At 36.1% G+C, this 16,369-nt stretch overlaps 1 protein-coding gene across 19 annotated transcripts in view; it reads right to left on the minus strand.

The window, feature by feature from the left end:
* The window catches only part of Dgki (diacylglycerol kinase iota), a 460,530-nt gene that overhangs the window by 158,413 nt on the left and 285,748 nt on the right, over window positions 1-16,369 (minus strand). For all 19 annotated transcript variants that reach the window (XR_015449207.1, XR_015449206.1, XR_015449210.1 and 16 more), the window contains 3 exons: window positions 14,932-15,045; window positions 13,456-13,593; window positions 9,986-10,064 (listed from right to left, as the gene is read on the minus strand). Coding sequence is in view for 14 of the 19 variants with exons in the window: in XM_087206300.1 (XP_087062426.1) it covers window positions 9,986-10,064; window positions 13,456-13,593; window positions 14,932-15,045 (331 nt within the window). In the remaining 5 variants the exon portion in view is untranslated. The remainder of the gene's footprint in view (window positions 1-9,985; window positions 10,065-13,455; window positions 13,594-14,931; window positions 15,046-16,369) is intronic.

Raw genomic sequence — 16,369 nt, forward strand, 5'->3', positions numbered from 1 at the left:
TAAGAATTCTTTATATATTCTGGTCATAGGTTATATGCATTATAAATATGGTCTGTTTAAGGACTACTTTTCATTTTAATGATGTCATTTAAAGTTCTAAATTTTGATGGAATCTCATTTATCAATTTTTTTCTTTTGTACATAATGTCTTTTGTATCCTAGGTAGTTCTTGCCCACCCTAAATTCATAAACATTTTCCCTTTTAATTTCTTCTTAAAGTTTTATACTTCTAGGCTTTCATATTTAGGTTCCTAGATCCCTTCAAGTTATTTTCATGTGTGGAAAGAAATGGTTGAGGTTAATTTTTTATATATGGATACCAGGTGTTCTAGTGCCATTTGCTGAAAACACTATCTCTTCCTCAGCTCTTGAATTGAGTTTATATTCTATAAAATGCTAATGTTAAACAATCTTTCAAAACTCAGTGGACCATATATGTGTGGTTCTCTTTCTAGATTCTGTTTTATTCCAATGATCTACATGTCTTTCCTTACACCAACACTGCCTTGATTATTGTAGCTTTAGAAGAAGTCTTAAAATTAGGTACTAAATGTCTTCCAACACTGTTTTTTTTCTTTGTCTTTTTACTTTTCTAGGTCCTTTGTACTCCTACATAACTTTTAAATTTCAATATCCAATTCTTCATTTATAGCAAGTATAATACACCTGAATTTTTATATATACCTTGTGTTTTCTAATCCTGCTAAACTCAAATATAAATTCTAGGGGTCCTAGAGATTTCTTAGTATTTTCTCTGTAAATGATCATTTCATCTACATATAAAGATTTTACTTCTACCTTGCCAATCCTATCCTAATTGTGTCATTTTATTGCCAGACTATTTTGGTGGGGCCTGGGTTTCAAAGTTTAATGGACAGATAAAGAGTAAGCCTATCTGCCCTTGTTCCCCACTTTAGGGAGAAAGCATTGTATCTTCTCCATTCATATAAGGCGTTCTCACTGGAAGTATGCAGTACATGTCTTTAATCTGTTGAGAAGGTTCTGTTCTACTTCTATCTCTTGATAGCTTTTACCACGAACAGCTGTAGAATTTAGTGCAATACTTTTTCTCCAATTAGTGACAGGACCATATGGCTTTTCCTTTCCTCTGTTAAAATGATGACTTTTGGGGGTGGATCTTCCAATGCTGAACCAACACTGCCATCCCTATAATAAAACCACTTTCTACATACTGCCAGATCTGACTTCTAATAATTTGTTTTGTTAGACAAATTTCTATCTATGTTCATACTTTTTTCTTCTATTATCTTTATCCAGTTTTAGGATTAGCACACTGTTGAGTTCCTAAAATGTGGGGAGAAGTGTTCCTTGTTTTTTCTGCTTTAATTGTTTGATATAATTTATCAGTTAAAATGTATATGAGCCTGCTGTTGTCATATAGGTAGGTTTTCAAACTAGGAATACACTTTCTTTAATAGGTGCTATTCAAATTTTATATTTCCTCCAGAGTTAGTATCATTAATTTGTCTTCCAAGGCACTTCTTAGAAGTTGTCAAATTTATTTCAAAACAGATTTTTGTAATATGCTTTCTGTATCCTTTTAGGAGCAGAGGAAGTGGGAGAGGTAGGGGAAAGGAAAAAAGGGAAAAGAAAAAATATGGGAAAAGGAAAAAAATGGAAACAAAATCTTTGCAAATAGGGAAGGGTGGAGGGGGTGAAGGGAGGGCAGGGGAAGGGGAAAAAAATAAGAGCCAAGATACTCATGTAATGGTACAAGATCCCAATGATGAATGTAACTGTATTTTATACCTAAAATGTACCAATAAACTTAATGGAAAAATAAATAAATAAATAAATAAATAAAAACAATCAGAACCAGCTATGAAGTAAGTTTTTGAGCAACGGCAAATAAAAGCCAAAATTTGGCATAGAACTTTTTCAGAGGATTTATGTCCACAATTATTAACTGAATCATAGATCAACTATTAATATTTGCATATTTTATAATTTATGATTTGGAAAACATTAACATCACTATGAAGTTTTCCTGTAAGACCTGAAAAACTGAGAACTCCGTTTAAGAAATAGTTTTTTCTCTCAAAAGAGAGTACTTCCTCTAAGATCCCTCAAAAATTAAAATAAATTTAAGAAAAAAACTGCATTTTTGGTAATTTCATTCATGCATCTGACAAAAATAGTCACCTCTGATGTCATTTACCTGAATAAATTTCAATTAAACAAGTAAACTTTTAAAAACAAATCTATCGAAACACCTTCTATTCAAAGAGATGTCAGAAAGATGTAAAAGAGGTAGGGTAGTTGCACATAAGCTTTGGCCTGAATAGAAAGACTATGAGGGAAATCCTGTTAGTTTCAGGATAAGAAACTTATCTATTATACCAATGAATCCTAGATTGATCTTGCCTTGGCAACTGGATCTTTTCTCTATTTTTATACCTATCCTATTCCAAGAACAAAATCAGAGTAAGAAAAAGTCAGCTGAACCTAAGGGAGATGTCTCTGCTCAGAGACAGAGCTTGACCATTTCATGCAGAGGCCAGGACATCAGAAAGCCAAAGGCCACCTGCATACAGCAATACCCAGTCATTCCCATTGGCTATGCAAACCAAGGGATTGGATGGTTGATTGTGCTGGTTGATTGTGCCTATGTGTATAAGAGTTAATGTGTCCTTAAGGAAGACAAGAGTGTGTAACTCAACTACACTGGGAAAGAGCAAGGACAAAGAATTTGGGAAGTCAGTGAGAGAGTTTAAAGGCTTGAACTCCTTCAAGAAGTGTGACTGTTAGTTGATATGAGGTAAACACAAATAGCCACTTTCAAAAACAGCTAAAAATATTCAACACATCAACATATCTCAAGACTTGATGATGGAAGTAGCCAAGATTTATTGTTCTTATTCCTATTCCTGGCCCATTCTCCTCATCCACAAAAGCAGAGTATGGATGGCAAGATGCACACATACGCTGTGTTTGTCTATCCCACCATTTTGCCGACAATCTGACTGGGAACCAATAATAATTTCATTAGTTTCTAATTCCTCCCATAACAAATCACTATAAACTTGCTAACTTAAAACAACACTTATTCATTTTCTTTAAGTCCTCTAGGGCAGCATACTCAACTATCTCTCCTGGGACCTCTTCTTAGGGTCTTAACAAAGCCCAAATTGTGGCACCATACTGCTGGACCCTTATGAAAGTCTCCAGGAAAGACTCACTTCCAAGCTTGTCCAGGTTGTTGGCAGATCATGTGCCCTTGAGGGTGCAGAAGTAAAGTACCCTCTCTTTGCTGGCTGTTGGCTAGGGTTCCTCATCAGTTTGTGAGGCCATCTGCATTCTTCCATCACCCAGCAAAGGCATGTCAACTCCCAGCACTCTGACAATGACTTCCCTTCTGCCTTCCACTTCTGCTTTAAAGGGCTCACCTTGGGCCTCCCAGATAGTCCAGGATTCTCTTCCTGTCTTACAATCAGCTGATATGTTAACTTTAATTACATCTACAAAGACCTTTATTACATAAGGCAACATAACCACAGGCACAATGACGTGATAATTGTTATGGCCAAAATTCTACCTGCTGCTATCTATCCTCTGGTCTCTGTGATTCATGTCACCCCCATATGAAAATATATTCACTCTGTCCATGGTCCCCAAAGGTCTCATCTCCTTATAGCATCAACTCAAAATCCAAAAATCTCATCTAAATCTCATTAGCTCAAACTTCATAAATCTTATTATCTAAATCAGCTAAATGACTTGGCTGCGGATGTAATCCACTTACTATGACAATGGAACTCTCAGTATAATCCATTCAATTGATTAAATATATTAACCCCATCCTCATTTATAGCCCAATAGCATGATACAGGTCATAAGAATGGGGATCATAGCTAGGCATGATGGTGCACATCTGTGATCTCTGCATTCTAGGAGGCTGAGGCAGAAGGACTGCAAATGCAAGCCCAGGCTTAGCAATTTAGCTACGTAGAAAGACCATATTTCAAAATAAAAAATAAAAATGGGGGTAGGGATATGGCTCAATGTGAAGGCCCTGGGTGTAATCCCCAGTACTAAAGAAAAAAAAAGAATGGATTCCTAAAACTCTGCTTTTGCCTATGAATTCTCTTGCAGATTTAGCTTTAAGTCCCTTTCAAATATTTATTTCAGCCCAGCTGTCATCCTCTAGGTCTTAGGAGGATCTAAGAAAAATGACTTATTCATTCCCTCTTCCTGTCAAACTAAGTTCTTATTCCTCTTTGCCCTTGATTGGCCTTGTTAAACGTCCCTATAGACAGTTTTATTTGAGCAAATCTTATAGCTTTCCTAACAAATATGTCTTAAAAAAAAGCAGGAAGTACAAGCTATGTAAATCACAATCATACAGTTTCTGTGTAAGCCACCAAAAGCATATTCAAAGACAATGAGCATTGCAAAAGTGTTCAAAGACTGTTTAGCTATCAACACAATTTCCCTTATGTTTCTCTACCAAGTCTGCACACCTCATCTTTTACAGTTATTCCCCTAGGAAAGAATACTTCTATGGAATCCAGGGGATCATTAGCATGCTACACTCTTGCCATAGGTCTCCACCCATCATCAAGTTTTTCAAAAGCTCAAATAATACAAGGCCAAGAAAAAGTATTCATGAATCATGTATAAGTTCATCTCCTTCAATATTTAGTATTTTATTAATTTACAATGCAATTATTATAAGTTAAGGTCAACATCTGGAAATTCTCAGTATATGAACATGTGAAGCCTAGTGATCAAAATTTATGGCTGAAATCTCTCAGGTAAAACAAAACAAAACAAAACACTGTTCCCTAGAATAACATGTATAGATGGAGGCAGAAAACATGGACATGCAGAAGCATGTCCAAATGCTGCTCTTTAGTGCTGCCCATGGAAATTCAATATTATATATATATTTTTAAAACCCAGTAAATGGAACAAAAGATAAGCAATCCTATGTTTTTCATTTTTTAAGTCAAAAATCCAAATTATATCAAAATAGAGAAGTAGCTGAAAAGTCAGCATGTTTATTTCTAATTCTGAAAATACACAATGTAAAATTATTAATAATAACAAATGAATGCTTATAACCTTAGGTTCTATTACATAAATATAAAATGTATAAGGTTGCTTTAAAATGTGTAAGGACTGGTTAAAAACTGCTGAATAGAGCCCTGTGACAAGCTTCAACTAATTGTAGCCCAAACTGCTTTTGATGAGATACTAAAAGGTAAAACTACCTCCCGGCTAAAGGTGAGTGAAAATATGACAGTGAACCCAGACAACATGATCACATACAGCATGATCGTATGTACTCCCAAGTTCTTAGAATTGATTATTCTTGTCACCTATATGCACATATTTGTCATCTATATGCTGACAAGCAAGACCCCTAACTAACAATTCACACTAGAGTATTTACACTTGCAATTGTTAAAAATATGCAAATACATACATATAAAGTCAGGATGCACAGCTCTATCACACATCCCCTTTACTCTACCTAAGGCATATTAAGGAGACATTTGCAAATCCAAGTGCAACACTATGTTTATAAAAATCAATATGCAATTTGAACCTCATTTATCTCACACATCTTCCATATTCCATCCATCGGCTACTCACTCAATTTAAGACTTCAGTTATGCATATGCTTACATTGTCACCTTCAATTCAAATTGCATATATTAAAACAATCTTTCCTTGTTTCCAACATCATCTATTTAGGACAAATTGTTTTTCCAAACACTATCATCATTTTCTAAAACCACAGCAAAATCTTTCATTGCTTATTAAGTGCTCGTCTAACCCATCCTTTGACAACTTCATTTGTCCCTCTGTACTTTTCTTTCCTATGAGAAATTTTCGTACTCATTTTACTTCTTGTCCCTACCAAACTCCTCCCTTTATCTCCCTGCCATGTTACCCCTATACTGTTGGGATATTTCCCCCAGGCTCTTTCACTGCCACCAGTCCTGCTTAACTCCGATCATTTACTGCTATGCAATTAATCTTGCCTTCACTGTACATCACCTCCTGCTGCTGTTTATCTTTGATCAGTAAGTCTACTCTGCAATTAAACTTCCACTATTGCATCAGACACTTACGGACACAGCCCTTGGGCTGGGAGCTTGTAATGTAAAAATAAATAAGACAATCTTTGGCCATCATGGACTTAACAGTGAGGGAGACAGGTTTGAAAGTGAAAAGTGAAACATCCTTGTACATACGGTATGAAAGATAGCTATAGAAGATGAAGTGCTAAAATGATCAGAACAGTGTTCTACAGGGAGCCACACCTAAATCTTGCATGACGAGTAGGTGACACACAGAAATTCAAGGTGAAAAGAAGGTTGCAGAGAACCACACACAGTGAGAATTCCTCACTTAAGCAACCTGCTTAAGCTTCAGTGCCCAGACAAGAGACTTGTAGTATGGCTGTCACAGTGATGGCAAGGATGAAATTTCGCAAACCACTGCAAATAACTTTTTAACTAAATCTGTCAGTTTTCTATGACATGAGTCATGAAACATTTATAATCATTTGAAATGTGCTGATCTGCATGTCTTTGTATATTCAGTGAAAATAGTAAATACTAAATCAAATTTAAATATTATTGCCTCCTCTGGAGCCATGATTATATTTCCTTGACCTTGTAGCATAAGGTTCAAGGGCTCTGAATAATAATTTCAATGGGTCAGTAAAATAGAGGCATTCGATCTTCGACTTAAAAATTTGATGTGTTTAATATCCATGTCCAAAAAGTGACAATCTCATTCATAGCACTGGCAAAGTGAGACCTAACGTTGTCACTGATAACCATAATCATTGTTAACAGGACTAAATGTTAATAGACTGGAATATTTTCATTATACTCCCTCAAGCCCTGTGATAATGTAAAAATACTGAAAGTACTGGGCACTATTCCATGTGACAATTAGATGACCAATCTGACTACATTTCCAAATTCTGTTTCAAATTATTGTACTTTCTCATACATAAGGATAACAATTCAATCACAGATGTTTCACCATTTTGAGAAACATAAGCATTTCTGTTTCCAACCAAGTGAAATATTCTCCCTTTCTCATCAAATATAAAAGAAACCCAAATTGTAAAATGTTTGTCTTCTTTATATATGATATATCAAACAAATTGCTACAATCGTCCTTACCTCCTGCTTGATTTTCTACTGGTAGTTTTAAAAGCATTTGCACAGTAATGGCACTAATAAGCTCTTTTGAAATAAATGCCACTTTAATTGATCTTTCTTAAGAAATACAATATAAGTTGTTAGGCAAGGAGCTGTCTATATGATGGGTATTTTCCCATCTATGCCAAAAATTCCTTCTACAGATAGTTTTTTTAAAATTTTGCCTTCATAAGATTTATGCTTATTGTCCATTACTTGTACATAGATTGGCATAATTTCAAATACTGAATTTTTTGACTAACATCTAACTCTATCCAAGCTCATATTTTCACAATGGCTATCATGAGACTTTGACTCACCCTCTAGGTATCTGATAGCAAATTATACAAGCCTTGTTAAGAAGCCTCAAATTGCAAATGACTGTGAGAGAGAAAGTTTGAAGCCTCAACTATGAGTGATCTTGGTTTCAGCACAGTCACTATCTACCAACAAAAATTAGCCTGCCCCACCTCTATTGGAAATATGGTCTTACTTATTTTTGCTTTTCTTCTCCAACTTAGCTTAAGATTTCTTGGCTGACCAGAGAAAAACATGGGGAAAATCTAAATGAACAGAAATCAGTTTTTAAAAATAGCTTGATTAATACTTTTCATGTAGAAATAATTATTTTTATTTAATATAAAAAGAATAGACAAATAGATACTGAGATGTGTACAGCCCAGTAGTATCAACAAAATTTAGTTCAAATAACTATGGATATTTTTTTCATGATCTCTAGCTCTCCTTCACGAATGAAGCTAATTACTCTCAACTAACAAAATTCTCCCTTAGCAGATACTTATGGCTGGTTTTCTTCAAAGGCTTTGGCTTACACACAGGAAAAATGTTTTCAATTGTATGTCATATCACATTAAAACACATGAAGACTCAGCATTAAACTATTCAGAGATTAATACTTGATATACTTAAATCAATTATTTTATAATCACACTCACATAAAACTGTGTACATATATAAACATACACAACAATAGTGGCATATTCTACTCTAAAATTAAGTAATATCATAGCTTAAAAGAAAAGGAAAAAGATCACTTTCCCCAAAAGAATTCCCTTCCAAACCTGGCCCACCTTGGTGTCTCTCCTTGCTTTCCGTCACTCTGATGAAATTCTATCACATACAAGGAAGCATATCATCCGGATAACTTTCAGAATAATTATTGGATGAGCTCATCGTGGGCCACTTACTCATTTAGGCTAATTTTCATGCCAGGATGCCTACTTTGGAAAACTCATGTAGTAGTGGTAATTGTGCTACTGCACAGTATTAAGGAACCTGGAGATTGTATTAAGAAGGTCAGAAAATTCAGAGTCTCTTAAATAATGTCTGGGGAAGGGGAGTCAGGAAGAGGTAAGAAAAGAAAAGAGAATCACCCATTTACTCCCCTAACTACCTATAGGAAGAACAAAGGGTCATAAATATTGGCATTAATGTAGGTCTCTTTGACTATGATCTCTAAGATTTGTCTATGACAGGCATGTGGAATGGGCATGGTGTTTCTGATTTGGGATATTTGCCAGTCTTTTATTAACCATCCATTCTGTGGTTTTCCCACTAATCAGAGAGGAAGACCAAACTATGGTTGTGTTTGGCAGAAACTGGACCTCCACAGAGACTGTCATTTCAAATCTTCACTAAAACTCAGAAGGCCAAAGTCTACCAGAATTGCTGAATTCAGGAAAGTCCTTCATACATTTGTACTTCAGTTACATTTTGTAATCTAACAGTATAACTCCTACAGTTCCTCTGGGGACTGCTAGTACATAAGAGCCACATCACAATTTTTTCTGTCGTATTACCAGAATCTGACACTTTTTCAAATTCTATATTTTAAAACAACTTGAGCTTTTCTGAACCTGTACAAAAAGAATAAGGTGCCTCCTCACTTATGATTTTCATTGCCCATGTTTCTTAATAACCTACATCCTAGCATTATTTTGATTACATATAAATACATTCACAAGGAAGTAGGTACCGAAACAGCTATAGATAACAGGAATAAACAGATATGTGGTATAGTGATACTAACAGGAAGGGTGTAAGAGAAGGAGAGACTGAGGTAAATCAAGAAACAGATTGATGGAGGCTACCAAGCCAAAATCAAAATCCTACATTTTCTCAGTTCTGAATGACATAAGAAAATTTGAAGAAAATATTTTACAACTTATTATTTCATCTGATTTCTCTTACCAAATTGTTTTGCTTCATTCAGTCCGGTCCCCATTTCTTTCTAAATTACCATTCACACCTCTGACTATTCTGGTGGGGTTCCCAGTACTTTTCTATCTAATTCAATCATCATCATACCCTTTTCTTTCATTTTAAACTATCCATAGCCCTCTGTTATTCTAACAAGCTGATTTCTTCTCTGCTCTTGCCACCATGTATGCATGGCTCTGGTTATGAAGCATTGAATTTTAACCATTGGTGGCTTGTGAAGCAATTGAGTATCCTAATGACTCTAGTGAAAGAGGTTCTTTATCTTACTGGTTCACTCCAAAAATTTCCAGTCAAACTAGAAAAGTAACAGTTCTGAGACCTGGAATATACCTCTGACCCTGTCCTTCCCTATCTGGAGATCCTGAAGAACTAGGTCTCAGGGCCCCATCTGTAGTCAGTTTCCATCTGGCCCAGCTCCTAGGGTCATGACGAAGGTAACATGGAACAAGACTGAGGCACACCACAAACACACAAGCAATATGCAAACGAAAGGGAACATGCAAAACACCTGCTGGAAACTGCCTCCCTGGGAGATGGAAATGGGACGGTGTCCTCACCTCTGGATTCATGGAACTCCAGTGTGACATGAGCATCGAATCCAAGGCTGAAGTAATTATTGAAAACATTCAGAGGGAGCTGCAATGATAAACAGAGGCAAAGGTAAAGCTGTGTGTAGCAAGGTAGGAAGAGAAAAATAAAAGCTGATGCCAGCTACCTATCTCTGGGGCGGTGCCAGAGACAGGTCAGTCACAGCTCAGAGCAGAAGGGTTTGTAAGCAGAAGGAACATGTTTCTTGAATTAATTCATCAGCAAAAGCTCAGATCAAGTAATTATTGCAAGAATTATGAAGAGTATAGGAAATAAGGTCTATAGATATAAATTAATAAATAACCACTCTTGTACATGCTGTAATAATAGAAACTTGTTATGCTGAGGAGTGTATATTTGTAATAGTGATGAGAATGATTCACTAAATGAACTTAACAAATTCAATTGTAAGAATCATGTCTAATTGACCAAAGTGGATATACTTTGTTCAAGACTTTGTTTAACAAATGAATATTATAACTCAAAATAAATAATTTTTAATTTGTTACTTATCTATTTTAAAAATTAATTATATTGGTATATTTTAGGTATACAATATAATGACATTCATCATTGGAAATTTGCACCTTTACATAATCCATCTTGGTTCTTATTTTTTCTCCATTCCCCTGTCCTCCCTTCAACCACTCCACCTCTCCTGACCTAAAAAGACTTCGTTTCCATTTTTTCATTTTCTCATATTAATTTCATTCCCTTCTTTCCTTTCCCCTACTCCTCCCACTTCCCCTTCCCCTTTGCCCCCTGTCTTCCTGTTTCACATTATCTATTATACCTTTTAGTCCTTATTTAACTTTCAGTTTCTCACACTAGATATCATCTATTTTTTAAATGAAGTTTTTGATGAAATTCAGAAAAGAAATAAGGCAGTGAGAACCATGAAGCTAATGATGATTTAGATAGAAAAGAAAATTATATATATATATATACATACATATATATATATACACACACATCAGTAGTATTCAGATTCCCATTTGTCAAAACTATATCTTTGATACTACCATAAAATCTGCAAATAGCCACAAAGATACACACAGAAGCTTAAACTATCTTTTTCGTAGTTAATTGGATCCATGGCTGTTCCTGCTATAAGATAGTAAGGGACAGAACTAGACAGCCTCAAGTCCCCCATTAAACTTGCAAAATGGACATGATTCTAAAGCTTCAGTTCTATGTCACAACAATTAGAAAAGTATGTGGAAATTCGAGGAGGGAATGGGTGGTTTCCTCACTTCTCCTTCTGCAACTCAGAGTAGAAGACAAACATCAAATAAAGAATGGTAATGTTTACAAAAAAGTACCAAGTTTATGTCCCAAACTAACTGCACCTCTATCAGAAGAGTTTGAACTTTCACAATTTCAAAAGTAAGTTTATCAGAGTTTCACATGTCCTTGATTGATAAGATTTTGCTTGACTAGAGGGAGAACGTTGTCTCATTAAGAGAAAAATGAAATAAGAACAAGAGCAACAGAAAGATCATGCAGAAGGAAAGAAACTGGCTTGCCTTGATCTCTAATAGAAGTGAGGAGAGGCCCTGTATGGAAGCCCCTCTGTCCCAGCCTGTAACGATTCAGAGGTTAAATCAGCCCTTTGAAAGGGTTTCAGCCAACTGGGGAGAAAGGGAGAGAAACTAAACATATAGAACTATGCCAAAATCACATCTGACTCTCCTGGCTTCATAGTTGAAGATCTCCAGTTCCTGCATTAAAATACCAGTCCTTAGTAAAGACAGTGGGTGATTCTGCCAAAACTACAGGCATGTTTTCTTTGTCTACCATTTACGTTCTTCTGGCTACAATTCTAACCCATGTCTTAGCATCCACTGATAGCTAAGGAAAACATCTGGTCACCATCTCTTAAATAATACCGCAATTTAGACTGTTTTCATGTTATTCGTATTTTACAGGGAAATGTAAAATTGCCTACACATCTCCCCAAAAAACCATTTCCAAAGCCCTTTAATTATCTGGATTGATAGCCCCTGGCTGCATTAAGAAGTATTTCTATTTCTTAAGCTGTTGAGAAGAGAATTAAATAAGGATTTCTATTATAGGCCAAACCAAGTTTAGTAAGAAAAGGACCCTAAAATTTCCATGTGGTACTCTTTTTTTCTACTTCAGCTGTTTTCTATCCAATTTCTACAAGTTCAACCAAACACATTAACTAAAAGTATCTCATCCTTTGTTGTTAAACAGTATTGTTACATTAAGAATTCAACTTCAACTGGACAATTGGGATACTTACTGAAAACTATTCATTTCAGGATCACAATTTAAGTGAAAAACAACAAAGACAAGATAAAAACAAATGGCTTGGCCAAGAAACTTGAGCTTCTATACAATTGGTCAGGAATAAACAGGCCTTGGTTTGGTCTAAAATAACATGGAGTTCAATCAATTTTTAGGCTGGAACATACTCTTTTTTGAGGTAGTGAAGATTGATACAGACCTTCATCCTAAGCTACATCTCCACTGCCTTTTAAATTTGTTTTTAATTTTGACAGGGTTTTGCTAGTTGCCCAGGCTGAACTGAGCTCAAAACTTGTAATTTTCCTGCCTCATCCTCCATGAAATTTTGGTCACAATCAATGGCATGGTTCAACATAGCAAAGACGTTGCTCAACATACAGACACCTGGGCCTTATTCTTGCATTTACTTAATGAGAAAGTCTGGAGAGTGAGCTTTAAATCTGCATTCTAACAAGCATATCTGTAGATTTTTATACATACAAATGTCTGAAAACATCATAGAAGAAAAGTAAACCATAATATGAAGAAAATGTACTCAGCACCCTATTAAATTTATCAGAAATTGAGGCCAGAACTTAGAATCAAATGTGCATTTACAATATGACTTTTGGTTTGGTTTGGTTTGATTTGGGGTGGAGTCGGGTGGGGTGAAATAAAAGCTCAGTCACTAGAAGGAAATACTAAAGAAAACATTTATTTAGACATCTTAGACTCTGAACCAGGTAATGAAACTGACTTGGATAAAGCCTCGTGTGCTTAAACAGTATTTGATAACAGCCCAGAAATCTCAGCATCTTTCTGCTGGATGATCATGTATCCAAATCTTCTGAGCACATATATTTTGCATTTTCTCATAGGTTCCTTACAATTAACTTGAAAAAATTTTTTAAATGGATACATACCTTTCTAATGTGGAAGCTGAAGACAGAGAACAGCTCTTTGAGTGCTAGAGCTAAGTACAAAATCTGAGTCTGTAAAAATCTATGGGGCAGGATCAATAAGTGGTGTTATTATCTCACATTCTAAGGATGGGAGGCATGAACTCAAAGAGCTTTCTCATTATCTTTTGGGGAGGAACCAGCGAGCAACTCTAGAAGCAGACATGCATTTCCTGGGGCTCAGGAAGATGCTTCAGAGCTCTATCCTTAGGAAGAAAGACCTTTCTAACCTTACATACGCCATCTTCAAGTTCTTCCGGAGGCAAATCTGGGTTTCTTTCCACATGGAGATTCCAGCGATCAAGTTGTACAATTGTCCCATCTTCTACTTGGCATAGAATCTTAGAAACAGGTTCATCAGTGTAGCCCTGGCAACAAAATCAGAAAACATACCCATTGCTGTCAGGAGTACAAAGAGTAACCAATGGTAGAAGAGCCTTTCTGTGATTAATTCTGCTTATTTTGTAATTAGAAAGGCTAGAGGGGATGAATTGCTTTTCTTGAGTCACATATTCAAAACACTAGCTCTGGGTGGTTTGAGCTGAGGGATAATTTTTGCCAGCACTGGAAAGAACCAATAACTACCAATAAGCATTGCAGGTCATGCTGGATGGCTATTTTTATTGCAGTAAAAAATGGGACTCCTCATACCTCTCACTGGAGGAATTTGAGTGATAAATGGAACACATGTATGTGGAAAATGGAAAATCAAGTGAGGCAGGATCGGATCAGCAGCTTTCTCCTATTAACATTCCATCTCACTCACTCTTCCCTAACCTTATCTTAGGACACCATCCCTCCATGACCTGAGCCAGGTCAGACTGAGGACCAGCCCTGTTAGAGAGCTACTTATTCCTTGAGGATCCACTACTGGCAGCATGATTATTAAGGTCTGTCCAGCTGTTGATCTGGAGGTGAGAAATTAGCACTGATAATACCTTAGTTATTTCACATACATATATTAGTTTATATTCTGCCTTCCTAATACAAAACAAATCAAAAACCTGTGAAAGGTGAATTCATCCAAAGGCCAGATTAATACCTACTAGATATCTGAAGAAAAGTTTCATGAGAGAGATCCCAGCCCAGGCAATGTTCTATCCTTAGCAGATAGAAAGGGGATAATTCTGTATATGTTAGTGTCTCGTACATTCTTACCATCTTAGTCCTATAAAATGAGTAAGTGAATGGCTAGTTACAGGCGAGGTGCATCTCCCACGCTTGCCTGCAGTTGGTGCCACAGTGGGAAGGACAGTCAGATACCTGAATAGCCAAAACTATGATAACACTGATCAGAAAAGCCCAACATCTCAAAAAATGTCATAATTTTCAGTTGGAAATCTAAACCAGATGGGCTATTCTGCCCAGAGATGGAGATCAGGATGAATTCACACTTGTAAGATTATTTTACATGAAGTCTTGGAACCAACCCATCCACTGTTTTCTGGTGGTTGATGCCTTGAAGTCCCAGCTCTGTGCACTAACCACATGATTTTCTTATACAAGGCTTTCTCCGTCTCCCAGTGTTTTTACTGAAAAAGCAACCCAATAAAATTAAGGTTCCTGGGCCCTTTGATTCCCATTTCTAACTTATTCCTTGGACAATGGCAGCAGACTGCTTCCATGGGGCTGTTCAGGAGCACATCCAACACCTGGACAGTGTTTGTTCCTCCATAGCAGGGCCAGCCTCTGGGAGGAGTTCTTACCCCTCCCCAGTTGAGAGTCCGAGCCAGGTCATTCCCTGTCCCCAGAGGAAGAACCCCCACAGGAGGCTGGGGGCTCAGCTGCAGTTCATCCAGGATGGAAAGAATCCAGCCCACCTATTGAAATATCAGGGACCAGAAGAGGGGAAAGAAAGAAAAATTACAAAGAAGGCAACTTGAGAGGAAGAGACTGTAATGAGATAAACAAAAATTTCATTTTTCTTTAAAGCATACATATTAATCCAATAGGTAGAAGACTGAAAGGGGAACTCTCACAGGCACTTTCAAAATGGCAAGTTTCTTATTGGGAAAAAGACCATGTTGTGCATGCTTGATCCTATAAGCAAAACTAGACCCATTTATCTGCATGTTTAGTTAGAAATATACCTTAAAGTTTAGGAGAATTTAAGATTTAAGGAGGCAATATAATAAGGGACGGGAGAGAATAAAAGACTCAGAATTAACCTGAATTTTAATTCTGGCTCATATGGGTTGCATAAACTTGATTAAATTATTTTAAATCACTAAGACTTTTTTGCCTGATTTTCAAATGGGATAATAATACCTACTTCTGGGTTTATTTACAGATCAAACTGAAATGTATATAAAATAAAGTCCTGTTAACATGGTCCATGGCCCATAAGCCTCGATTGTACCATCTTGGAAATTAGTAGTGATTTTCTGAGTATGCCTATATTCTTTTTAACGCAACATTATAAGAACATAATTATGGATGTATCTAGTATCTATGATACATTTAGGCAGAAAATACATACTTACATGGTAGAGTCAGATATCCCATTTAATTTTTTTCTAAGATAAATAATACTTTGGGCACAGTCTTATTGTAACTATATAGAAAAATTACTCAAAACCTAGAAATAGCATATTTTTACCATGTCTTCCAAGTATAGTGTTTCATAGGCCTACCTAAGAATTTTATAATTATAGGTTAATAGTAGAAATGCAAATGTCAAGAAGAAAAGATTACTCTGAAAAAAAGAGAATGAAGAAGACCTCTAAAAAAGTGGAAATATATCCTCTGTTCCTGGATAGGGACAATCAAATATTGTTACTGAGATCCCATCTTACTCCATAAAGAATGGCTATCAGCAAGAACTCAAAGAGCAACAAATGCTGGCAAGATTTGGGGGAAAAGGGAACCCTGATACATTGTTGATTGGAATGTGAACAAGTAAAAAACTATGGAAATCATTATGGAGATTCTTCAAAAAACTCAAAATAGAAGTTCGATTCAACCCAGCTATACCTCTTCCTCTTCCAGGTATTTTCCTGAAAGAATTAAAAACATCTTATTACAGTGATATATGCAAACCTATGATTATAGCAGCACAATTCACAATAGCTAAATCTTGGAAGTGGTTTATATACCCATCAACACATTTATTGATTGAGAAAATGTGCTATATATACATGATGA

Source organism: Heterocephalus glaber, unplaced genomic scaffold, assembly GCF_053883595.1.
Source record: "Heterocephalus glaber isolate CG9 unplaced genomic scaffold, H.glaber_assembly_v1.0 deba00000621, whole genome shotgun sequence".
In the NCBI taxonomy this organism is placed as follows: Eukaryota; Metazoa; Chordata; class Mammalia; order Rodentia; family Bathyergidae; genus Heterocephalus; species Heterocephalus glaber.